Consider the following 26,518-nt stretch of genomic DNA (forward strand, 5'->3'; position numbering starts at 1 on the left):
AGAGATACCAAGGGAACATTTCATGCAAAAATGGGCCCAAAAAAGGACAGAAATGGTATGGACCTAAAAGAAGCAGAAGATATTAAGAAGAGGTGGCAAGAATACACAGAAGAACTGTACAAAAAAGATCTTCATGACCCAGATAACCACACCAATCACCTAGAGCCAGACATCCTGGAATGCGAAGTCAAGTGAGCCTTAGGAAGCATCACTATGAATAAAGCTAGTAGAGGCGATGGAATTCCAACTGAACTATTTAAAAATCCTAAAAAATGATGCTGTGAAAGTGGTGCATGCAATATGCCAGCAAATTTGGAAAACTCAGCAGTGGCCACAAAACTGGAAAAGGTTAGTTTTCATTCCAATCCCAAAGAAAGGCAATGCCAAAGAATGTTCAAACTACTGCACAACTGCACTCATCTCACACACTAGCAAAGTAATGCTCAAAATTCTCCAAGCCAGGTTTCAACAGTACATGAACTGAGAACTTCCACATGTTCAAGCTGGGTTTAGTAAAGAGGAACCAGAGATCAAATTGCCAACATCTGTTGGATCATTGAAAAAGCAAGAGAGTCACAGAAAAACATCTGTTTTATTGACTCCGCCAAAGTCTTTGACTTCATGGATCACAACAAACTGTGGAAAATTCTTCAAGAGATGGGAATACCTGACCACCTTACCTGCCGCCTGAGAAATCTTTATGCCGGTCAAGAAGCAACACAGTTAGAACTGGACATGGAACAACGGACTGGTTCCATATTGGGAAAGGAGTAGATATTGGGAAAGGAGTACGTGAAGGCTGTAGACTGTCATTCTGCTTATTTAACTTATATGCAGAGTACATCATGCAAAATGCTGGGCTGGATGAAACATAAGCTGGAATCAAGATAGCTGGGTGAAATATCAATAACCTCAGATATGCAGATGACACCACCCTTATGGCAGAAAGTGAAGAAGAACTAAAGAGCCTCTGGATGAAAGTGAAAGAGGAGAGTGAAAAAGTTGGCTTCAAACTCAACATTCAGAAAACTAAGATCGTGGCATCTGGTCCCATCACTTCATGGGAAATAGATGGGAAAACAATGGAAACAGTTTCAGACTTTATTTTCTTGGGCTCCAAAATTACTGCAGGTGGTGACTGCAGCCATAAAATTAAAAGACGCTTGCCCCTTGGAAGAAAAGCTATGACCAACCTAGACAGCATATTCAAAAGCAGAGACATTACTTTGCCAACAAAGGTCCGTCTAGTCAAAGCTATAGTTTTTCCAGTGGTCATGTATGGATGTGAGAGTTGGACCATAAAGAAAACTGAGTACTGAAGAATTGATGCATTTGAACTGTGGGGTTGGAGAAGACCCTTGAGAGTCCCTTGGACTGCAAGGAGATCCAACCAGTCAATCCTAAAGGAAATCAGTCCTGAATATTCATTGGAAGGACTGATGCTGAAGCTGAAACTCCAATACTTTGGCCAGCTGATACAAAGAACTGACTTCTTAGAAAAGACTCTCATGCCACGAAAAACTAGAGGCAGGAGAAGGGGATGACAGAAGATGAGATGGTTGGATGGCATCACCAACCCGATGGACATGAGTTTGAGCAAGCTCTGGGAGTTAGTGATGGATAGGCAAGCCTGGTGTGCTGCAGTCCATGGAGTCACAAAGAGTTGGACGTGACTGAGCCACTGAACTGAGTCACCTGGGAAGCTCTGAGCCACCACATGTACATATATCCACTTGTTTTTAGATTCTTTTCCCATATAGGCTGGGTTTCCCTAGTGGCTCAGCTAGTAAAGAAACTGCCTGCAATGTGGGAGACCTGGGTTCAGTCCCTGGGTTGGGAAGATCCCCTGGAGAAGGGATAGGCTACCCACTCCAGTATTCTGGCCTGGAGAGTACCACGGACTGTACAGTCCATGGAGTCGCAAAGAGTCAGACACGACTGAGTGACCTTCATTTTTCCTATATGGGCCATTACAGAGTATTGAGTAGAGGTCCCTGTGCTATAGTAGTAGGCTCCTTTTAGTTATCTATCCTATATATAGTAGTGTATATATGTCAATCCCAATCTCCCAATTTATCCCTGCCTGCAAAGGTTAGATTTTAAATGATATCTAAATACATTTCTATGTTTCTAGAACCTAAGTTCAGGCTCAACTTCTAGTTCAGGTTTCCTCTTGCTAAATCATTCTGATTAAGAATAAATGAAAGTATTCAGAAAAGGCTCATACATCCTTAAGAATTATTAAATGGGTCTTCATAAAGAGCAAATCTCTGCTTTTTGTCAGTCCTACACCCTCCCCAAATAGGGACTTCACACACAGATTCTTGGACCTCTCTAATAGCCACCTGTTTTTCAAACCTGAATGAAAATCCAAGTGAGGTTAACTGACTGATTTTTTACCCTGTGCAATGAGACTGCATTATAACTAGAATGTAAATATCAAATTTAATCAAAGTGATTATCTTAATTTATTGCTGCCTTAGTTTTCTTTCAGGGTCATATTCTATTTCTCTCTTGTCCTTTCAGAAGGAAGGCAGGTTGGTGGGTTACTGGGCATTCCATACAGAAAGAAACCTACTAATTGTCACGATACTTGGGGACAGAAATACCACTGACACAATACTTCCTACACTTCACTGGGGCAAGTTCTGTTGAATTAGACTTGAGTGAAGTGGCACTGTGTAATGTACTCCAATATAGTGTAGCTAATACCCAAACAGAAAAGTGGGAACTGTCTCCTGAAATCTGCTGCAGGTACATGAAAAATTCCAAGGAGAATAAAAATGACAAATCCCTGCAGTATGTCACATTTTTATTTCATGAAGACGAAAGTGCCACAGCATGATATTCATCTTTGGGAAGACTGAATAAAATGTCATCTGAGCCACCAGTTTAAAGAGACTCCTTTAAAAATATAAACTTGATCTTATGTGTTCTATTACAGATTGAACTTCCTTTATAGTTGTCCTGGAACCTAAACTACATAAAAATATTTTTATAGCTTTAACTCAATTGCCTAAAATAACTGCTGTTAATAATGGATTAGGCCAATGTTACAAAACTCTTCTTCTGTATACATAGAGATAAATGATCAGATCCAGTTTTGTTACAAGACAGCAAAGCCTAATGGTTAGCAGTATAGGTTCTTTAGTCAGACAGTCTGGCTTCAAATATGGCCTTACCGTTCAATTGCCATGTGACCTATATAACATACTACATCCCTTTAAGCCTCAGTTTCCACCTCTGCAAAATGGGAATACCAATAGTATTATTCCCTTGAGACCATTTTTTTTTTTGCACATTCCATTAAAGAATGTTAGAAAGCATTTAGGACAGTGGAGTACTTAAGTAACACTTGACAACTATTAAGTGATTACTATTTAAAGACAATTCCTATTAATGATTGGGAATTAAATGTTTAAAAGTTATAATTTAAAACATAGTATGCACAGGTATTAGACAGCTGTCTGTTATACCTGGTAAACAATTACCCACATGAAAATTCTGTACCAACTCCTTTCACTTTTCAGTATGACACTGAAATGATAACAGAGAAATGGAATACAGCGCTGTGTTATATGATGAAGAATTGTACCAGCCAACCATGGATCTAATTGTCCAGTCTTATTCATTTGCATCCTATTTCTTTTTAGACTCAGGCTCATTTCTGCCAGCCTTCAGGCTGCAGGCTATGTTAATTTACAAACCAACCCCAAAGCCTGTCCTTCACTCAGGCAAATAATAGGATACATGCAGCCTCATTCTCAGGATACTGCTTTGAATAATGTCTAGAGCTACAATAATCCCCCTTGTGGTCATATTGAGTATTTACCGGGCTCTTGGGGAAACCAACAAAAACCTCAGCGATATGTGTATCCCCAGAATCATCCTCTCCCACAGCCTTTAATCAAATAGTTAACACTATTTGATTCCAGAATTCTTCTGACTAACACTTAGTGGTTTTTAAGTGTATGCAACAAGAAGGAAAAAGAGCAAATTCTTAGGAGAATTAGTAGATAAAAGAGAGATGTGAAGAGGATGCAGTTAATACCAATTATCTCACTTGCCCTCCTCCGTGTCATATGCAAGGTAGGGATGTGAAATTTTCAATTTCTACTTTGCTTCCATGTTTAATATTATTTATCATTCCTCCCTATGTTTCTATGTTCTTTTTTGAAAATTTTTATTGGAGCATAGTTGATTTACAACGTTGTGCTAGTTTCAGGTGTACAACCAAATGAATCAGCTATACAAATACATATGCTGCTGCTGCTGCTAAGTCACTGCAGTCGAGTCCAACTCTGTGTGGCTCCACAGACGGCAGCCCACCAGGCTCCCCCACTCCTGGGATTCTCCAGGCAAGAACACTGGAGTGGGTTGCCATTTCCTTCTCCAACGCATGGAAGTGAAAAGTGGAAGTGAAGTCCCTCAGTTGTATCCGACTCTAAGCGACCCCATGGACTGCAGCCTACCAGGCTCCTCCGTTCATGGGATTCTCCAGGCAAGAGTACTGGAGTGGGGTGCCATTACCTTCTCCACAAATACATATATCCACTCTTTTTTAGATTCTTTTCTCATATAGGTCATTACAGTGTATCCAGTAGCATTCCCTGTGCTATACAGTAGGTCCTTATTGGCTACCTATTTTACATATAATAGTGTGCATACCTCAACCACAAGCTCCCAATTTATCCCTCCCCTCAATGCTCTTCAGCATCAATGTATTGTTTTAGTATACAAATAGCCTAAAAATAGGGGTCATTAGACTGTCGCTTTGATGACTGCAGAAAAATCTACTTTTGAGGGAATTAACAAAACAAGAGAAATGAAAGCACTAGGTAGACAAGTAAGAATAATAAATAATAAATAAGAGTGTGACGGTACTTCTTAAAAGGACCTGTGTAACCTATAAACAATACAGTGTTGGAGCTTTATTTTCTTACTCCCACTTCCCCTCTCTCTTACAAGGTAAACTCTTCAGCTGTCTTCTTTCCCTCCCAAACTGCCTCAAAATTTCCTTCACAAGTCCTCACATTGGAATAGCGGAGCATCTTTCTCTCTTGAAATCGGACTTCGAGACTTAAGAAGTCACTGGCATCTTATTACACAACCGACATCCGCTGTCCCATGCAACAAGGTTTCCCAGGTGGGCCTGAGGACCTGTTACAGAATACAAGTTTGTGTGCCTGACACACAGTGAAGCCAAACCAACCAAAACAGAGTTTGGAGCAGAGAAAGGTTTTATTGCAGGGTTAAGCAAGGAGAAAGGGTGGCTCATGCTCTAAGTAAATCCCTGAACTGAGAGCGTGTAGAGAGTAAGTTTTTATAGGAAAAATTTGGGGTGAGGGCTGCAAGGCATGTGATTTCCTTCTGGTAGGTTGGTAGTGAGGAATCTTGCCCTCAAGTTTAAGTTACCATTCTCTATCTAGGCAGGGCCTAATTCCCATAGAACTCATAAATACTACGTATATTCAGGTGATGTTAGTGGTAAAGACCAAGCTTGCCAAAGCAAGCAACAGGGGTTCAATCCCTGGGTCAGGAAGATCTCCCAGAGAAGGAAATGGTAACCCACTCTAGCATTCTTGCCTGGTAAAATTCCAGAGGAGCCTGGTGGGCTACAGTCTGTGGAGTCACCAAGACACAGCTGACCACACACTCCCTGAGGAGGAACCAAGACCGTGCCCCAGTGCTGTGCTATTCTTACTTGACTATGCCTCTTTTGTTTCCGTCCCCTAATAAGCAACTGCTGAAATCTGCCTTTTGGAATTCAGTCGAATTCAAAAGAAGCTAAAAGAAGTCTATAAACAAGCAACAGGGGGAAAAGAAGGGCTTTCCTGCCCAGGTGGGCCCCACAAGGGCCCGCTTGGTTTCTGAGTCTCAGAGAGGCCCAGCAGTAGGATCTTGAGCTCAGATATGCTTTTCTCTTGATGGCCTGCACGATAATTAGCCTAAGGTAACCCAATGCTTTGTATGAATTAAAGTCTTCTTCAGTAGTTCAAAACCCAAGGTCCCTGTGCTAAAACACAGAAAAAATTCGCCTAACGTCTCCACATGCAGGTGTACTTCAAGTTACTGCAACAGCAACAGGCGGTCAAAAGACAAGGGACAAGGGTGAGCAACAAAGGTTTTAAACCCCAGGTTTACATTGAACGAAAACGCAGGACAAAATGGCGCCCTCCTCCAGAAGGAAAAGTCAACTCGAGCGGACCCTGCGGCCGCCAGGATCTCCCAGGGAAACGGGGGTGGGGAGGACGAAACTCACGTGAGCTGGAGCACCCTATGACAGCGGCAGTCAGGCTCCACCCCGTTTTTCACCACTCCCTGTGCACATGCGCTCCAGGCCCTCGGCGGGCAGCCAGTTGCGCAAGCGCAACAGACCCCTCCTCTCGCGTAACTGACGCAAGGAGACTGTAATCTGTTCGCAGTTTATCCCGTGTGACCTTGAGTCCTTCCTGCTTCCGAGGACCGGGGTTGTCCACAGTTCTGCCTTATACCGCTCTTAGACCTCCTGTCTCTCATGGAGCCCTGACCTTCTGCAGCAGGCGCAGAAGGACATATTGTTCCCAACTATCAGGCTTCGAAGCGTATTAGCCATAGGCCCTGCCTCCTGGCGCGGCATACCAGGTATTCTCTGATCAGGCAGCACGGGCGGCGCCTCAGACGATGAGCGGGCTTCCAGGCCTCAGCGGTCAACCCCCGCCCCCCACCCCACGTGGTAGGAGGTTTCCAGAATCGCTAGCACCTCTGCGCCGAGCTACCCTCGACCATCCGAGCGTCTCTTTGCTGTCTCGTACTTCCACCGTCTAGCAGCCATGATAAGCGCCAGCCGAGCCGCAGTATCCCGTCTCGTCGGCACCGCAGCCTCCCGGGGCCCCACAGCCGCCCGCCACCAGGTAAGGGACTGCCGGGCCCTCCCTGAGGGGCTCACGGTCTTGGGACTCAGTGCGGCAGGCCGCGCGCGGCCTTCGGGGTCAGAATCCTCTGGGAAAGAGGAGAGATGGAAAATACAGTATTCAGTGTTGCTGATTCAAGGATTAATTCAGGGTTTTGCCTTTCTCTCTTTGCTGAGTCACACTCCTTGGGAGCGTAGAGTTTTATTTCACTGTTATATTTCACCAAGTAGCTGGTAGTCGTTCTGATAGGCTTTTTGATACGGATTACGCAGTTTGGGCCTTGAGGTCGTAGTCTATAGGGAAGGAATAGCTATTATAGTTTTTATTTTCGCTTACGGTTAGAAGGAGTCTTCTAAAATCCGGAGTGTGCAAGGACCCCGTTACTATGATATGACGAAGGAAGAAAGAGCATCCGAGCAATAAATTAAAAGTCAAGCTCTGATTTTCTCGTTTGCGAACATGTAATAGTGGTTTTCCCAGAATCTTCATCTCCGTTATTTCAGAAAAAAAATAAGCAAATCAGGAAAAGGGCATGGAGTGATTGCTCATTATCGTGTAAGAGTAGAAACACATCTTTTGTAATTGTGTTTCTTTGCGCTCAGGTTGAGTAAAGGACAACTTGCAATAGCCTGAGGTGAGAATGTAACAGAGGTCTTTGATCCTGATCACAGGCCAGTCCTGACATTTTTTTCCCCCCTACTCCACATTCCGCCCCCACCCCAAACTGATTTAAGAAGGTGGCTAATTCTATTCCCCTTAAAGCATTAGCTTGGCAACATCAGGGGAAATGGCTCAGATTAAGATAAATCTGTATTTGCAACACACACGTGTGGATCTTAAGTGGACACTGCTGTGACAGTGAAATTGAGTAGTTATTTTGTAATGTATTTTTGCTTCTCCAGGGGATGTTTGGCAGTGTTTGAAAAAGACTTTGGTTGTTACAGTCTGGGTAACCATGCTACTACTAGGTTCTAGTTGTAAAGGTCCAAGTTGTTGCTGAACATCCTGCAGTGAACAGCCCAGCTCCCAACAAAAGTTTTGTTCAAAATCAATAATGCTGAAATTGAGAAACCTTTTGTTAATGTAATTCAGGACAGTTTTACATGTACTTGTTTGTTTGACTTATTTGGAAAATTTATTCTTTATTGGACTTGATTGCTGTGTCAGTACCGTTATGCCTGTTATATATAAAATATTTTACAATTTCGATGAACTTTATGCATGGTAGCCACTCAGAATGAAAATCTCAAACGTTCACATATTCTTCAGAAGAATAGTTAAAACAAGCCCAAGTTTTCATATGTAGCTGATGGCTGATGCAATTTCTTTTTTTTTTAAGGATGGCTGGAATGGCCTTAGTCATGAGGCTTTCAGAATTGTTTCAAGGCGGGACTATGCGTAAGTATAATTTCATTTTCTTTAATAGTAAGGTGATAAATATTAAGTCCCAGACTAATGGTCTCTAAATTTATGATTATTTTGTTCAGGAAAAAAAAACAGTTATATTTATTAATAGAGTGTTTATTTCACCACACTAGCAAATAATTGTTTTCTAGCAAACCTTCTTCAAGGTTTACCTTCATATTGTAAAATATGTCTTTTTTACCACCATTTTGGAGACCACTGTTAACTGACCGTAGCATTGTTTTAAATGTCTTACAGATCAGAAGCAATCAAGGGAGCAGTTGTTGGTATTGATTTGGGTACTACCAACTCCTGTGTAGCAGTTATGGAAGGTAAACAAGCAAAGGTGAGCATAATTGGAGGCTCTGGACCATGTAGTGGTAGCTAGTAGACAATTCAGAATTCTGTGTCCTTTGACTTAGATAAGGGACATTTTAAAGGTTGCGTTTAAATTCTTAAGACTCTCTTGAGGTGCATCTTTGTGCTTAATTTATGCTGGTAATAATCAAATGGATTTAACTTCCCAGGATTTAAGTGTGTCCTAGCACAGAAATAATAAAATTTTACCTTTTTATAAGTCAGTTAAACAAAAGTTAAAGGTGCAGAAACAGTCTAGAAGCAAGTGGAGCTCCAAATAATGCAAAGGCTGGGTCATAAGTAAATAATGTTCTTTATTTCCTGCTGTGGTAGAGGCTCTTCCTCCTGAATCCTACGTATTCTGTTCTTAAAATCTTTATTCCCACTTGGTTTTCCTCAATAGTATTTGAAGCACCTGGATCTTTTAATTCCTTTTTGGCGATTAAAAATTTTTTCTTTATTGCGGTGGGTCTTCGTTGCTACATGCAGGCTTGTTCTAGTTGGCCGCCAGTGGGGGCTATTGTCTTGTTGCAATGGCTTCTCTTATTGTGGACCAGGATCTCTAGGGTGCTCAGCCATCAGTAGTTGTGACACACAGGCTTAGTTGCCCCACACCACGTGGAATCTGCCCAGACCAGGGATCCAGCTTGTATCCTCTGCATTGGCAGGTGGATTCTTAACCAGGGGACCACCAGGGGAATCTGCAAATTTTTTTTAATGCCTGAAATTTTTAGCCATCACCAAAACAAAAGTACATTTAATGGTATGACGACAGTAAGAAAGATCTGATTTATATATTCCTGTTTTTTTGGATGTTCTTAGTTGAAAATTGTTTCAATCTCAAATAGTAGTTGCTTACTATATCAATATTTACAGGGCAAAAGAATATCCTCACTAGTACTATTGTTTAATGTTTGCTTTGTGTCTCAAATAATTGATACAAAGACACTGGTGGTGACTGGAGTCTTACTGTCTCTCCTACTTTGGGAGTTTTAGGTGCTAGAGAACGCTGAAGGTGCCAGAACCACCCCTTCAGTTGTAGCCTTTACAGCAGATGGTGAGCGACTTGTTGGCATGCCGGCCAAGCGACAGGCTGTCACCAACCCAAACAACACATTCTATGCTACCAAGCGTCTTATTGGTCGGCGATATGATGACCCAGAAGTTCAGAAAGACATGTGAGTAATAGTAAGACTGTATTTATTTGCAAAGGCTGTATAGAACAGTCTCCCTAGCAGGATCCCTGGGGACAGGCCCTGCCCCTGCCCAGAGGGTGTCTTCTTCAAAATATTCAATTCTGCCTTCACAGATTAGGACTTTGCTATGTGTGACATGATATATGAAGATTTGGCTAGTCATATCTGGACCATGTAAATTGGTGTTAAACACGAGACAGATAATGACATAGGCTCCATCTTGTGCTGATCAGATAGTTCGATATGTTTTCCAGGTTTATCCTTGCTGTCACATGTTATCAGTATTTTGTTTTTATGGCCAAATAATACTGCATTGCACACATCCACACATAATTTAATGTTTATTTGTTGATGACATTTCGGTTGTTCCCACTTTTTGGCTGTTAATGAGTAATGCTACCATAAACATTTGTAGGTTTGTGTGTGGAGGTACGTTTTCATTTCTCTTGGGTAGACATCTGGTAATGAAGTTTCCGGGTCGTATGGTATCTCTGTGATATCCAAAGCAGCTGCATAAATTTTTGGTGAGAAGAATGTTCAGGTTTCGTCAGGATGTTTTTACATGTTAATAATTACTTTCTAAAGGATTTCATTAAGTGAATTCCTGAAGTTCTCATTTGTTGGCATGGATCTTGTGGGGTGGAAGATGGGCTTTAATGGTGTATGGTAACTTCATGGTAGATTGTGCTGGCATGTTTTCTCAAATATTTGTGTCTTTCAGTAAAAATGTTCCTTTTAAAATTGTCCGTGCCTCTAATGGCGATGCCTGGGTTGAAGCCCATGGAAAACTCTATTCCCCAAGTCAGATTGGAGCATTTGTGTTGATGAAGATGAAAGAGACTGCAGGTGAGAAAGCTTAGTTCATATCTGGGAAAATTCAGAAAACTGCATGATTGCTCTGAGATCACTGGCTTCCGTATCTCATTGACCTTTGAATACGTTTGCAGTGGCTTTTGCACAGAATACCTAGAAAAGGCAAAACTTCATTACTCTTTCTATACAAATTGAATTTCTCTTCCAAGTTTTCCTAATGGTGGTTTGCATGTTTCTTTTTCCCAGAAGGGAAACCAAAAGACTACATGTTAAGTTTTTGTGTCTGTTAGGTAAAACTTATAACTTCCTGTTAGAGAAACAGTGGCTCTTTTAAGTCTAGGTCATTGTAGTTGGTGAGCCTTCACTAATGTGTTAAAGGTGAGATCTTGTGTTTTAAATCGGAGTGTTTTTCAATAAGATCTCTACATGTTAGGTCATATGCTAAAAATCTAATGGGTACTGTTTGTGAAGAGGATGACATGGGTTGTCAGGCTACATTATTAATTGTAGCTTATTTTATCTGATAGGATTCTCATGGTTGATTTTCACTGATTTCTTTTCCAGAAAATTACTTGGGGCATACAGCAAAAAATGCTGTGATCACAGTCCCAGCTTATTTCAATGACTCTCAGAGACAGGTGAGTTCAATTAGCATTTTTAGTCACGAAATAAATGGTACTTGGGACACAAGGGTGAAAAATGCTTTTTTTCTTTTTCTATAGGCCACTAAGGATGCTGGCCAGATATCTGGACTAAATGTGCTTCGGGTAATTAATGAACCCACAGCCGCTGCTCTGGCTTACGGTCTGGACAAATCAGAAGACAAAATGTAAGTTTGTGTAATGAATTTCCACTTAGATGTGTGAGACTAAGTTCGTGGAATCTTGAAATCTATCCTCAATCGTCATCTTGATTCAGTGTTGCGCCTTAGACTAAAAATGTACTGCCTTGACCTTTTCCCCAGGTTTCTATGGTCTGTGTTTTTCATTCATTTCAGGGACTATTCATTTGATTACTTTTTCTCTTTTCTTTCTTTTTAAAAGTACTGGCTATGGTTATTTGGCAACCCACTCCAGTACTCTTGTCTGGAGAATCCCATGGAGGGAGGAGCCTGGTAGGCTACAGTCCATGGGGTTGCAAAGAGTCGTACACAACCGAGCAACTTCACTTTCACTTTCTCGGTTATTTTACTCCCTTGGTATGCCTGTTGGCAAGTATTCATCCAGAAGTTGAGCATTTCATTTTAACTCTTATGTGTTTTACATATTGCTATAAGGACCATATGTTAAGACATATGATGCTTAGACAGTCATCAACTTTCATAATTATACCTGGGTGGGGGTAAATAACCAGATTTATGTTAGTTTGGTGACTGAACTCTACCTGTGATGAATTTTGTTCTTGAAGGCCTTCTTTTTTCTTTCTAGCATTGCTGTATATGATTTAGGTGGTGGAACTTTTGATATTTCCATACTGGAAATTCAGAAAGGAGTATTTGAGGTGAAATCCACCAATGGAGACACTTTCTTAGGTGGTGAAGACTTTGACCAGGCCTTGCTGCGTCACATTGTGAAGGAGTTCAAGAGAGAGGTTAGTTACCAGTGTGGTTAATATGTAGACATTGAAATATTGAGAATTTCTTTGGACTGCGGTTTGCTTTATGATTTTTCGTCCCATTGATAGACTGTTGCATAGTCCACTGAAATTGCATTTCAGTTTCATGGGTGCTCTGAACTGTCCTGATTATTATAACTTCAAATTGTGAACAGACAACAATGAACAGGGTACAGTACCTGGTGTATAATAGTACTGTGGCATTTTATATAGGAAACCTGAATGTCTTTGGATTGGGGTATCCACGTTTTTGGAGAGAAGTGCTAGAACCAATCCTCACAGATACTGTTGGACAACTATGTAGGTTCCCTCCACTAATTGAAAATGTCTTCCTTTGAGACCTATGATAAGCTGAAATGTTGTGAAGCAAAGAGGCGATTACCTTAGGGCACATTTTACTAACGGATGCACAAAACAAAATGTTCATATGCTCCCAGATAGTTCAAAGCTATGGTGGCTTGATGCTCAGATAAGTGCAGTTGCTGGACAAGGAGCTTGGGATGCACACTGCCTCTATAATGGCTTGCTGCAAAGCAAATGCCGCATATTAGTTGTCGTTTTTGCCTCTTTTGTAAATGTGAAAATCCTTTTCAGATTTCATTTGGTTGGCAAAAACAGGTGTTAATATAGATCTTTTGTAAAAGAGGTGTGGTTTAAAGCAAGTTTTGGAAAAGTGGGAGAATAACTGTATTGGAAAAGGAATTTTGAGAATTCCTTTTTTGAGCTAGAATCCTACAGCTGGAAAGAAGTGAGAACAGTTCATCCCTTTAACTCCAGACATAATATATCTTTTTCAGATTAGGTCTTTTTCCTGTAGGTTTTTAAAGGCAATAATTAATTTTTGCTTGTTTATAAAGGTATGGCTTTATTTTGTCTTGTCTACACCTGATCACTGCGATGTAAGTAGTATTCATTTTCTCATTTACACTAGTTATATTATGTCTTTGTTAGACGGGGGTTGATTTGACCAAAGACAACATGGCGCTTCAGAGAGTTCGGGAAGCTGCTGAGAAGGCCAAGTGTGAACTCTCTTCATCTGTGCAGGTGAGACATGGACAAATTCCAGCAGCCTTGATGGATCTTTTCAGCTGGAGTTTACTTGAATAGCATATTTAATTGGCATAATATTGGTGAGATTTTTTTTTTTTTTAAACTATTTTCTGGTTGGTGGTAGAAAAACTTTTCCATTAACAGAATCATGGTGTTTTTAATGGGTAAGCTGAAATTTGTTACGCACCAAATCAGGTTATGTTACAGGAGCCAAATAATGGTTTAATTGAGAGGTGAATGACATTGAATATACTTATTTGTGTTAAAGATAGTATTTTTAAAATCTAGACTGCACCATTATGCTGAGTCACTTCAGTCTTATCCGACTTTTCGGACTTTTTGTGACCCTATGGGCCATAGCCCGCCAGGCTTCTATGTCCACAAGATTGTCCATGCAAGAATATTGGAGTGGGTCACCATTTCCTCCTCCAGGGGATCTTCCTAACCCAGGAATCAAACCCAAGTCTCTTATGTCTCCTGCATTGGCAGGTGGATTCTTTACCACCTGTACCACCTGGGAAAATCTAGACTGAACAGTGTGCAAAATTAGAATTACTAACCTGGAAATACCAGGAGACTCTCAGAGCTACTTCTGTTTTTATTTCAGACACCTTTTTATTTAAGTCTCTAATTGTCTTATTTGGATCACCAGTCTAGACAGTGAGTTAATGAAACGTGGCTGAAGGCTGGGTAATATGTACCTGTGCAGGTTTCCCTCCGTGGGCAAACACTTTACCATCTGAGCCACCAGGGAAAGGTTGACATTAATTAAACATTATATCAATAAATGTGAGAAGTAATGTAGAGGTTAACAGTTACTCTGTAGATAGACTGGTGGAGATTAAGTTTCTATTTCATTATTTGCTATATGACTTCAGATGAATTACTAATGTTTGTTTTCTTGTCAATAAAATGAGGATAATTAGCACTCCATTTCCCCTTAGAGTTGTGAGGATTTGTAAATTAATAGGTATAACATGCTTAGGACAATGTGTAATAAGTAGCAAGTGGTACTGTAAAAGTATATGTTAATTATATTTTCAAAAAAAGGCAAACTTAGACTAATAATGGAGGAACTTGACAGATAATTTGACATAATTAGAGCTCCTGCAAGGTGAGTTGATCAGGAAAACATAAAGTGCCAGATAAGTATGAGGTGGTGGGGTAAGACCTTAGAAAGGGTCAGTGTGGCTGAAGTACAGACTAGAGGGGCAGGAGGAGCATAGAAGATAAGTCTAGAGGCTTTACAAATTGGAGGATTTGGTGTCTTTCCTCAGATAATGACTACAAATCACTGAAAAATTTTGAGATGGGGCAGTGACATGGTCAGGTTTGGGAAAAGCACCCTGAGGTGGAGTGGAAAATGCGGGGGAGCTGTGGCAGCCTGAGTGGGTGTGAAAAAATGTAGGGGGCTGTTAAAACTACACCAGGTGGTGAGAGAGGAAAGGACTTGGGCCAGGAAGTCCCAAAATAAAATTTTTAAGAATTCCATTTCTCGGTTGCACTAGGTGAATGTCAGCTTTTCAGCCATGTGTGACTAGTGGCTGCTGGATTGAGAAGCACAGGTAGCATTTCCATTGCCACAGAAAGTTCTGTTGGATTGCATTAACTTGGATAATTTTTTTTCTAATTTGGTTTAACATTGTGCAAAGAGGAAATTGTTATTGGTGTCCTTAAAACTATATCCAGTATCACTGTTTTTACAGAAGGTTTGTTAATTCTTACTAAGCCTTTAACTGTCCAGGGTACTCTCCTGAAGAAAAGTGGTTAAGGATTTGCTCCCCTCAGTCTTTATTGCTTTTTGGCCTTGCTTTGATGTGAAGTTGGAGGTGCAGCATAAATTTAACTCTCTTCTGGGAGTTCACCCGGAGACACCTCTTTCTGCATGTTTAATAGTGAGTTTTGTTAAGTCTAAATATTCTTAATCAATGCCTTATTAGGATTTTACATTTACTGATACTATATGTTACACGGTGTGACTGTAGCAGTGTTTGCTGCTCTCTGTGACTATCATAGCAGTAGTCAGTCCTTCAGGCATTTTTGTTGTAGCTTTTTTAACCATCTTAGACTTGTAAAGCCCTGGTTTGGTGGCAGATTATTTGGTTCAGAGCATACATGTGACTTTTTTCTTAAAGTACACTGAATTTTTTAAAAAAACTTGGTAAAAACAAAGTAGTGTGATTTCTTAATGCATGTTTTAATGGCAGGACAATTTTTCACCTTCTGAATGGGTTTTTTTTTTTCCTGCTTCTCTATTCCATCCTTCATTATCATTAGTAGGTTTGTAGTGTTACTTCTGAGAAGATAAGAGGTTAAATCTTTAAGAGTCTGTCTTTGGTAGCTGTTCGTTTAAAGTGTGTCTGATCCTCCCTGTGATTTTTGAAATATTTTCTAGTGTGTAGTCTTTAATTGAAGTAATAGAGACTTCACAACTGGTCTTCCTGCTTCCCTTGCAGACTGACATCAATTTGCCATACCTTACAATGGATGCTTCTGGACCCAAGCATTTGAATATGAAGCTGACCCGGGCTCAGTTTGAAGGGATTGTTACTGATCTAATCAGAAGGACCATTGCCCCATGCCAAAAAGCCATGCAAGATGCAGAAGTCAGCAAGAGTGACATAGGAGAAGTGATTCTGGTTGGTGGCATGACTAGGATGCCCAAGGTAAGTACCCATGGAATTCTTGGCATGGAGAGCAGAGAGGGCCAACATATGATTTCTTAGGACACAGCATATGCACACCATATGGCTTATGTTGTGTGGGGACATGTGTACGTAACCTTTCTACCACCTTGGCCTGAAAGGGGTATGAATTTGTGTACTCGCTAGAGTTCTAGTCTTAAAGAGTATTTATAAGTGGGGGAATGTCTTTGGAGTACTAGCAAGGAGGACCCTGAACTTCAGTTTTATAGAATTTTTCAGAATGAAACAGTATGAGGTCCAAGACACCTTAACATACAGGTTAACTATCTAGCCTCTATAGGCAGTTTTGGATATGTGTTTTGCAGTATAGTGTTTGCGTTTCTAATACCATCTTCAACAGAGATTTGTGCAATGGTGCATTGTATCAACCCATCATTCTGATAAGACAGGTGTGTGGAAAACTAATGACTGAGCACAGAACATGTTGAAGGTATAATTCTTTATAGCTTCAATAGAATGATCTTGGGCTTTGATTTTCATAATTTTTTCTTTTTAGTACTTATGCTTAAGTAAATAATGCAAACAATAAACTGGGGGTGAAAAAGAGAGGCTTTGAATCAGGCCGATATCTTTATTAACAAGTTACCTCAAATGTTATATCCTTATTCTCAGATGTTATGTTCAAATAGAACTTTTTCCTAGCATTAGTAAAAAACATACCTCACATCAGCACCAGTATTGAATTACTGAATTACTACTGCTGCTTTTATGCTGAGTTTTAGTTGATACATATAAGAGGACTTGGACAATATCGATTTAAGCCCCCTTGCCTTCCGGCTTCTATTCCTTGTGTGTTGCTTGGGAAATCAGATGACAAAATTTAGGCAAATTGTTTCCAAATTTAAAAAGGCTATAAGTGAGATATTCTGAGTAAAGTATGTGTTACCAGATAATATACTCAACTATTTAATAAGAACTCAACTGCAAAATGATGGTTTGAGTAAACATTCTTAGATCTGAAGCAACCTATCCCGGATCTGGTGGGGTCTGTGGATACATGCGCTTCACTCATTCTCAGGCAGCTCCCCTGAATAGCAGTGACAAGGTTCTCTTTTCTTGGCACTCAGGTTCAGCAGACTGTGCAGGATCTCTTTGGCCGAGCCCCAAGTAAAGCTGTCAACCCTGACGAGGCTGTGGCCATAGGGGCTGCCATTCAGGGAGGTGTGCTGGCTGGTGATGTAACAGATGTGCTGCTGCTGGATGTCACTCCCCTGTCTCTGGGTATTGAGACCCTGGGAGGTGTCTTCACCAAGCTTATTAACAGGAACACCACTATTCCAACCAAGAAGAGCCAGGTACAAGCCACCCCCTCCTTACTTTCTCAGAGATGCTGGATTCTGTGGGGGATGTGATTGGAGCCACTTCTGTGAGCTCTTTCTAGAACACTTTTTTTTTGTTTTGCAGTTCACACTAGTTGAATGTGGGTGGGTGGTAAGAATCTTGTCATTTATTCTCTTATATTCCTGGAGAAGTTCTCTTTACCTGTAAGGAGTGGTGGTGATTTTAGGGAAGTCATGAAGTGTCTTCCTTCACAGGACAATAATGTGCCAGAAGGAGCCTCATTATTTGAAAATTCCTACTTAATTCTCAGAAGCAGTAAATAAAATGTTTAGGGGAGTGTGCTTCTCTTCCCAGTAAATGATAGTTCTGAGATACCAAGCCAAGGGTTATTTGGACAGTGGGTCTTAGATTTAGAATTACTTTCTAACTTTCTGAGTTTTGATGTCTTTAGGAAAGAACTATGACTGTTGCTATGCTTGCAGTGATATATTGCCACAACATCATTCTGAAGAGAAGTGATGATTTCCTGTGACTGGGAACATAAATGTCCTTTCTCTGACCCATTTCTCTGGATGAGCATGTTTCAACATCTCACTTTTTATAGCTCCTTCTCTTGAGGCCTTATGTGCTAGTGCTGCATCTTTGTACAATGCGTTTGCTTAGCTGAAACAATAGCTATTGTATGCCCTTCTGCTGTGCTAATCCTACTCCTGTTCTCTGTAAAGACATGGGCCTTTGTTCTGAACATAGTGTACATTAGGATTCTTCCAGTGCTGGGATGTGAATTTCTTCCTTTGGTTAGCAGTTTATAATCAGGCTGCCAACCCAGCAAGTTTCCTTCTTTTCCCTAGGTGTTTTCTACAGCTGCTGATGGACAGACTCAAGTGGAGATTAAAGTGTGTCAGGGTGAGAGAGAGATGGCTGGAGACAACAAACTTCTTGGACAGTTTACTTTGGTAGGTATTAGGAATCCTGAATTTCATGCTCATGATCATTCTTTTTATGATAAAGTTACACTAGTCTGACTCCTATATTATTAACTGCTGACACAGTTTTTGTTATTTTTGCGTAGTATTCAAGTGAATGCTGCAGCCAGATAACCAGAGCTTCAGTTTTTACTTGAAAGCCTTGCCTTGCTTCTTGTGCCTGGGAACTAAGTCAAGAAGTTTATAAGCTTCAGGGAAATGTTCATAAACAGTGATTAGAAGAAATTTCTCATTACTACTTTTAAAGACATTTGATACTGTTGCTGGTTTTTTGGCCACACTGCACGGCCTGTGGGATCTTAGTTCCCTGACCAGGGATTTAGCCTGTGTCCCCTGCAGTGGAAGCAGAGTCTTAACCAGTGAACTGCTAGGGAAATCACTTGCTACTAGCTTCTAGTCAGCATTGCTTATTGTTTCTTACTGACATGAGCAACAGAGAACTTTGCTCTCACTGTGTATTCTTAGGTACATAAAGCCATTACAGTTACTTGCTGCAGCCAGCCTTCACTGGTATGAGTCTTGTTTATTTCAGGCAGCAATGAAAATACTACCCTAACCTACAAACTCCTGTTTTTGTACATTTAAAGTGTAAGTTTCACTTGTTTCTCCCAGAAAACAGGTAACTTACTCTCCAGAAGATTATATAGGTTTTGGAGATAGAGCACTGGGCCTGTTGGTGAGAGGAGCTTACTCTGGTATTCATTTATTCTAGATTGGAATTCCCCCAGCCCCTCGTGGAGTCCCTCAGATTGAAGTTACATTTGACATTGATGCCAATGGGATTGTACATGTTTCTGCCAAAGATAAGGGTACAGGACGCGAGCAGCAGAGTAAGTTCTCTTATTTATTAGATTGTAAGAGTGAGGTAAGGGCTTCCCTAGTGGCTCAGTGGTAAAGAATCCATCTGCAATGCAGGAGATGTGGGTTTGATCCCTGGGTCAGGAAGATCCCCTGGAGAAGGAAATGGCAACCCAGTCCAGTGTGCTTGCCTGGGAAATCCCATGGACAGAAGAGCCTGGTGGGCTACAGTCCATGGAATCACAAAAGTCAGACTCGACTTAGTGACTAAAATAACAAGAGTGAGGTAAGAGACTTTGAAGTTCCTCTCTGTTAGGAACTACACTCTAGACTTTTCGTGTATATCTTCCCCCTCAGCCTCAGGGGAGGATGGTGAGTTCTTGCCCTCATTCTCTTTAGTTATCAGTGTCTCATTATCAGGTATGGTATTTATTTCCCAAAACAAACAAGCACTGAGCCTCTGGATTGCTTAAGTTTTTGGTAGGTAGGGCAGTTAGTTGATCTTTGTATATTAGACCCTTGGTTTCCCTCTGCTTATTATAGGCCAGTAGGCTATTCCTCTTCTCCGAAATTCATATCAATATTAGCTACTCTGAACAGGAGGATTCTTTTTCTTAATACAGTAGAGAAAGAAGCATATGAAGCGTATCATTTCCTGGGAAATAATGCATTTCCTTCTTTTCATTATAGTTGTGATTCAGTCTTCTGGTGGATTAAGCAAAGATGATATTGAAAATATGGTTAAAAACGCAGAGAAGTATGCTGAGGAAGACCGGCGAAAGAAGGTGATTACTTCACTCATAACTTACGTGAAGTGCCTTTCTTATTTATTCTCATATAAAAATTGTCATAGAATCCAGCTAAAGTCTCTTAAAGACATGTCAGACCACAGTGATTTCTCCCTCTTAACTGTTTATACTCTTTAACTGTGTGTAGCCATTAGCAGATTGATTGGTAAGTCTTCGTTCATACTGCATTTTAAAATTTCTCTTAGGAACGAGTTGAAGCAGTTAATATGGCTGAAGGAATCATCCATGACACAGAGACCAAGATGGAAGAATTCAAGGACCAACTGCCTGCTGATGAAGTAAGTCCTCTTTTAAAACAGCTCAATAAGTTTGGGGTGTATTGTCACTAATGTCAGTGACAGTCATTTTTCTCTGGATCTTGACAGCAATTTCTTTTTAAAAGTGTCTCTCTTAAAAAAAAAAAAAAAAGCGTCTCTCTAAATATTCTGCTATATGTTCTGGGCTAAGAAAACCAGAAAAAGTGAGGGTCTGGCTTTGTTTTGGTTTTAAGTGCAACAAGTTAAAAGAAGAGATCTCCAAAATGAGGGAGCTCCTTGCTCGGAAAGACAGTGAAACGGGCGAAAACATAAGGCAGGCGGCATCTTCCCTTCAGCAAGCATCGTTGAAGCTTTTCGAAATGGCATACAAAAAGGTATTTTGCTCCTAACTCAATGTAACTGCTCTTGATCACTTTCACTGATGATTGCTACACAGCCAGTTATGGAACTGAAGAGTATTGGACTTGGAAGTAAACTTCCTGGTCTTCTTGAATACTTTGGGAGGGAGAGGTAGTGAACCCAAAGGGAAGAAATCACTAAAACTGGGAGAGTGGAACATGTAGGATATAGCTCCTTCAGTTTTAGTTCATCAGAGAACAAACTGTCACCCTTAACATTAAACGAGTGACTCTCAAATGCTTTCTTACAGATGGCATCAGAACGAGAAGGTTCTGGAAGCTCTGGCACTGGGGAGCAAAAGGACAATCAAAAGGAGGAGAAACAGTAACAGCAGTAAACTTTGGAGTTGAAAGGACAACATGCTTGGGAGTGAAGGGATTTCCTGAGCTGAAACGGGCAAACTTCAGTCTTCTACTGTGTTTTTGCAGTATTCTATATATAATTCCCTGAATATGTAAATTTAGTGACCATTAGCTAATGATCATTTCATGAGTGACAAGTCCAGCAGTACAAAATTCACAGTATTCTGTCCCTAGCCTGTCATTCTTTTTCATTTCAGGTGCATGTAAAGCTGGAAAGATGATTTATTGATCATTCTAAAGATGTAACATTGTTTTTGTGTTGAAGTAGCCATATTTTCAAGGAGTGAAATCTCACACAGTGAAGACGGTTGGGTCTGGAATGAAACCATAAGGTGATGAGATCCTTCTAGTGATCTGAGTACTGCTGTACCAGCCTGTGTGTATGTGGAATTCATCAACTGAGGCCTTGCAAAGCAAGCCAGCTGTGCCATGTTGGGAGGAAGGGCAGGGAAAGCTAGATCAACAGAAAACTGAGCTAATTATTTGTTAGATCCAGCTTTTAAAACACAAGTCGCCCAAATTTTCTGAAGGCATACTTTCCTAGCTACCCTTTGGCCTTATGTCTGGCACCTGTGTCCTTGATGACTGTTCTTTTTGATCCATTCTGGACTTTTTTTAAAAAAATAAATAGGAAAACCATCTTGATCTTTTTGTCTGAGGACCTGAAACTTAGCTTCAGAAATATATGACATGAATTACATTTCCCAGTTCCCTGACCTGTATGGGATTTCCTAACACTAGCCAGTTTCAATTTCTAACAAACTGAAAACTTGAGAAGGCTGATATGATAATCATTATGAGCAAAGACGAGTCTGATTCAGGAGTTTCTCTCTAGCCCGTCTGAGGTTTGGAGTGTTGAATGTTAGATCTTTAACATGAAAATAGGCCTCATACTTTTCAGGCTGCTTTCTGCTCTAAATAAAAACTTCAGACTTGGCTCACGATAATGAAACATTCAGTCCTAAGGTGAGATTTCAGTGGCTTATACATCAGAAACCAGGTAATTTCTATAGTTCTGCTTTTTTACCCTCAGCGAGTTGTCATGTCCTACTTTTTAAAATGTAGTTCTAAATATCACATGCTACCAACTTAAGATCCAGGAAGGTGACTACATCTGTAACTCAAGTTTTAGGAATTAATTTATTTTTTAAAAATTAAGGAGACTTTAACACCCTTTTAAAAGCTTCTTGAGGTTGCTATGAGAATAGGCTCAAGTTTTCAGCCACATGACGTGCAGTATTTCTTTATGAACTCAAACTGCCGTATATATGATGGTGGTTCAGTTACCCACTAGTAAAGCTAACATCAGCACAAGCAGCCTTGAAAGGCAAAAAGAAATTTAAATTCAGATACAGTCTTCATCTTGTGGCAACACATGCATTAAAGGTCCCGAAAGGAAAACTGGGATTATTCCAAGTAGTCTTCCCCACTTAAAATGCACCCCTGCTATACAACAGAACAACACATGTGGTTGGACCCCTTCTCCTATACTTTGACCTTGCTCAGAAAGTCTTCTCCTATATTTCCAATTGACTTCCTCCCCTCACTTTTTTAAGTAAGGCTTTGAAATTGTCATAAATAGCAGCCTTCAAGTCCGTCATTTCCTGTCCTTACCCACAGCAATACCACCACCTAATTTGTCTTTCCTCCATTGCTATGTGAGTTTTTTTGGTCCTCCAAATCCCTGCTTTTAAATACTAACTGCTAAGGTAGTGGTATTACATGGTGGGGCCTCTGGGAGGTAGATCATTCTCTTGATTGGGAATAGGACCCTAATAAAAGAGGTTCCAGAAGTCCCAGATGCCCAGAGGGCCCTGACCTGATCATGCTGGCACCCTGATCTCTGACTTCTAGCCTTAATTTTGAGAAATAAATTCTGTTTATAAGCTATACAGTCTATTATTTTATTCTGGCAGCCTGAATGAACTAAGGCCCACCCTTTTTTTTTGCAAGTTTCAAGAAGCCAGAAACTTGTTCACTGTTACTTCCCAACATTAGAACAATGCCTGTCACTTAAGCACTCAAATCTTGTCAAAACAATCTGTCCCACTGTCCAAAACTTGTGGGTGGTTTGCTTTCTCCGTTTGAGAGAAAAGCCTTACTTTTAAAGTTTACATATAAATTATACTCCATCTGTCAAGAGTTCTAGGGGTAACAAACCACACCCAGAAACTAAAATTTAATTGGTGAAAGATTAGAAAGTCTTATTTAGAAAAGGAATTCAAGGAGAAATTAATAATGTTTATAGAACTAAAAGTGTGGCCTGAGGTACTCCTAGGCCAGCAAAGGGGGAGTAAGAGTGACCAGAATAAATCTGAAACCCCCTTACACTTTCTAAGTATTAAGTACAATTCTGTTGCTGACTTGAAAAAAATTTACCCAAGTTTTTTCTTAACTTTTAATTAAACCTATTAGGAAATCTAGAAGAATGCTGTCATGAACACACAAAAACAGCATTCACATGGATTCAGTTAGCATTTTGCCACATTTGTACTTTTTAACAGTGCTCGCTCTCTACATGTTTTCTGAAGATCATGACATTGCAACCTACATAGCACACTTAAGAGCAAAACATTCTCCCTACAGCTGATAATCAGGAAATTTAGCACTGATGAATAGTTGCTTTGCCTTTTTGTCTTTTCACGATGTTGATTTTGTTGTTTTGAAGGGTATAGGCTATTTGTTTTACAGAAGAGCCCTTTGGATTCACCTGGTGATTTCCTCCTGCTCAGTCATGTACACATTATCGGTAGGAATACTTTGTCTTTATCAGTGTGCCTCAGTTACCAGGGAGAATATAACGTCTGTGCTTTGTTCCACATTTCTTCATTAAGTTACCGTTAATAAGTAATCTGTAAGGGTGGCTTAATTTTAAGCATAACATTTATACTAGAGATTCTGTAGCAAGAAGCAGCAGTAAAGAAAAAAGTTCTTGCAGATGGTACATGAGAAGACTGGGCGTGAAAACAAAATTTGAAAATAAACTGCTTCAAACACCCTTCAGTATTTCAGATACCACTGCGACTCCATACTCCAGTCCTAAGGCTGTTTTGTAAGGCTACCTCGTCTTCACTTTCCTCTGGTATCAGAAGAACAATGCAATGAGTGAAAGCCCTGGATACAGGAGCTACAAAACAACCTATATTATTCAATCAGTGAAGTAGACAATGTAGCAGTTATAGAAAGAAACACTGAAACAGCCATTTAAGTAGGTCAAAACCAGTCAAGTACCAATCTCATATGGTTAAACCTAATTACAATGTACCACCATCAATCCCATTTCTGCTGCATTAGGTTAGGAAACTCAATTTTCACACTAGAGAGAATACTGCAACTGAACCAACCTTTAATAATTACAAGTTTCAACTCACAGGAGATCTCAGGAAACAGGAAATGTTCCACTTAAACCATAAGCTCCTAAACAGGTTCTTGTAGCCCCTGACCCAAAAGGTAGATATTTGGGGCAATGGCTGGGAAATGAAGAGTCCACATGAGTGACTTCAGGGACCCAGAAACCACTGATACAGAATGCAAGATTGCAAATACTATTTTTTTCTGGGGAAATGGTCAGCTGCTCTTGATTTCTCAAAGAATGATTTCTTGAAGGAATCTGTGACCAAAAAGGGGTTAAAAACCATAAATTTTTCCTAAATGGGAAATCAATCTACCTTAACTAGTCTAACTGCTGAATTCAAGCCATAGCCCTTGATCCATGTCCCCCTTGCCTTTAGCCATCTCCTGTCTTGCCTTTCCATTTCTTAGGTATCCTTGATCTACCCTCTTTCATGAAGCCTTCCCCATTCAGCCCACACTGGCTGTTTCACTCAAATTCTTACTCTATTTTTCAAATTTTTAATGTTCAGTTCAGGAACTTAGAGCTTTTAATATTTTCTAACTTCCCCTGGATTACTTTCAAGCAAATTCCAGAAATCATAACTTTAACATTTCAGTATGTATCTCCAAAAGGATTATTCTATAAAATTACCAATATCATGATCACATCAAAAAATTAATCCCTTAAAAGCAAAACTGTGAATGTTCAAATTTTCCCAATAGTTTCACAACTTTTTTTTTGGCTGCACCACAGGGCATGCAAGATCTTAATTTTCTGACAAGGGATTGAACCTGTGCCCCCCGCAGTGGAAGCACAGTCTTAACCACTGGACCACCAGGGAAGTTCCGTAACTTTTCCAACTGTTAACGAGTCAGGAGCCAGTAAAGCCCACACCTTGTGTTGGTTGACACGTCCCATAAGTCTCTTCTGAACTATAGGTTTCCCTGCTTCTTTTTTCTCCACTTTTATGTATTTGTCCTACATTTCACTGATTGCATTCCTGTGATGTCATCAACATGTTCTTCATCCCCTATGGATCTGATTCAGGCTAAGCTTTTTGACAAGACTGAGTGGTATGTACTTTCATCAGAGGGTATACAACTCTGGTTGGCGCTTTTGTGATGTCAGCAGCCACTGATGATCATTATATTACCTAGTTCTCCAATTTCATTAAAGGTATACTATGCTATTTTTTCTTCATTTTCTATATGGAATACCTCTACAGTGAGACACTTCCCCTCATATCAAGTAACTAGTTAACCTGAAGTACATTTCTGATGAGAAAGAACTGGTTTTTAAGGTGAGTTAGTTTTGTAGTATTAATCAAAGGTGAGGCCAGTGAAATTTCTTGGGTGTCTTTGTGAACGCATTCGTTTTAACTTGCTTAATATGCTTCAAGGGGCTTCCCAGCTGGCTGAGTGGGTAAAGAATCTAGCCTGCAATGCAGGAGACCCAGGAGAGGAGGGCTCGATCCTTGAGTCAGGAAGATCCCTTGGAGGAAAGCATGGCAACCCACTCCAGTACTCTGGCCTGGAGAATTGCATGGATAGAGCCACCTTGTGGGTGGTCCATGGGGTCACAAAGAGTTGGACATGACTGAAGTGAAGGAGCACACAAGGACACATGCATGCATTGCACTTTATACTGGCTTAATTTTAACAAGACCTCACTGGTAAAGGACAGTGTCTTCAATAAACACTGCTAGGAAAACTGGACAACCACAAGCAAATGAATGAAAATGGATCACTATATTACACCACATACAAAAATTAACTCAAAGTGAGTTAAAGACCTGAATGTAAGACCCAAAACCAAACACTTAGAGACAGTGAGCTCCTTGACATCAATTTTGGACTTACTGGATTTGACACCAAAAACAAAAATAAACAAGGGGGGTGTACACCAAAAATGGGCAGAAGACATGAACAGACATTTTTTCATAGACACACAGATGGGCAAAAGGTACATGAAAAGGTGCTAATCATCACTAATTATCAAGGAAATCACCTCACACCTTAGAATGGCTATTGTCAAAAAGACAAATAACAAGTGTTGGCATAACAGAAAGAAACCACCAATACAGTATGCTAATGCATATATATGGAATTTATAAAGACGGTAATGATAACTCTGTATGCGAGACAGCAAAAGAGACACAGATGTATAGAACAGTCTTTTGGACTCTGTGGGAGAGGGCGAGGGTGGGATGATTTGGGAGAATGGCATTGAAACATGTATATTATCATATGTGAAACGAAAC

At 40.3% G+C, this 26,518-nt stretch overlaps 1 protein-coding gene and 1 long non-coding RNA gene across 2 annotated transcripts in view; one reads left to right on the top strand and one right to left on the bottom strand.

Moving 5' to 3' along the window:
- LOC108636363 overlaps positions 1–6,344 on the bottom strand; it is a 102,120-nt gene extending 95,776 nt beyond the window's left edge. Inside the window, exon 1 of the long non-coding RNA XR_001918300.1 lies at positions 6,263–6,344. This is a non-coding gene — a long non-coding RNA (uncharacterized LOC108636363). The remainder of the gene's footprint in view (positions 1–6,262) is intronic.
- Positions 6,541–22,812, top strand: HSPA9 (heat shock protein family A (Hsp70) member 9). Its single transcript, XM_005682995.3, has 17 exons — positions 6,541–6,893; positions 8,233–8,291; positions 8,556–8,643; positions 9,651–9,832; positions 10,572–10,696; positions 11,228–11,301; positions 11,386–11,492; positions 12,091–12,253; positions 13,229–13,321; positions 15,784–15,993; positions 17,100–17,327; positions 18,165–18,269; positions 19,012–19,129; positions 19,788–19,882; positions 20,092–20,184; positions 20,397–20,537; positions 20,813–22,812. Exons 1-17 carry the CDS (start codon positions 6,813–6,815, stop codon positions 20,888–20,890), a joined length of 2,040 nt encoding a protein of 679 aa, XP_005683052.1. The 5' UTR covers positions 6,541–6,812; the 3' UTR covers positions 20,891–22,812.

This window comes from Capra hircus, chromosome 7 (genome assembly GCF_001704415.2).
Source record: "Capra hircus breed San Clemente chromosome 7, ASM170441v1, whole genome shotgun sequence".
Lineage (NCBI taxonomy): Eukaryota > Metazoa > Chordata > Mammalia > Artiodactyla > Bovidae > Capra > Capra hircus.

Excerpts from the sequence above, each read along its gene's own strand:
- HSPA9 (XM_005682995.3), top strand. The coding sequence starts at position 6,813 with ATGATAAGCGCCAGCCGAGCCGCAGTATCCCGTCTCGTCGGCACCGCA. Across the intron at positions 10,697-11,227 it reads GAAGATGAAAGAGACTGCAG|AAAATTACTTGGGGCATACA; the intron begins GTGAGAAAGCTT and ends TTTCTTTTCCAG. Across the intron at positions 13,322-15,783 it reads AACTCTCTTCATCTGTGCAG|ACTGACATCAATTTGCCATA; the intron begins GTGAGACATGGA and ends CTTCCCTTGCAG.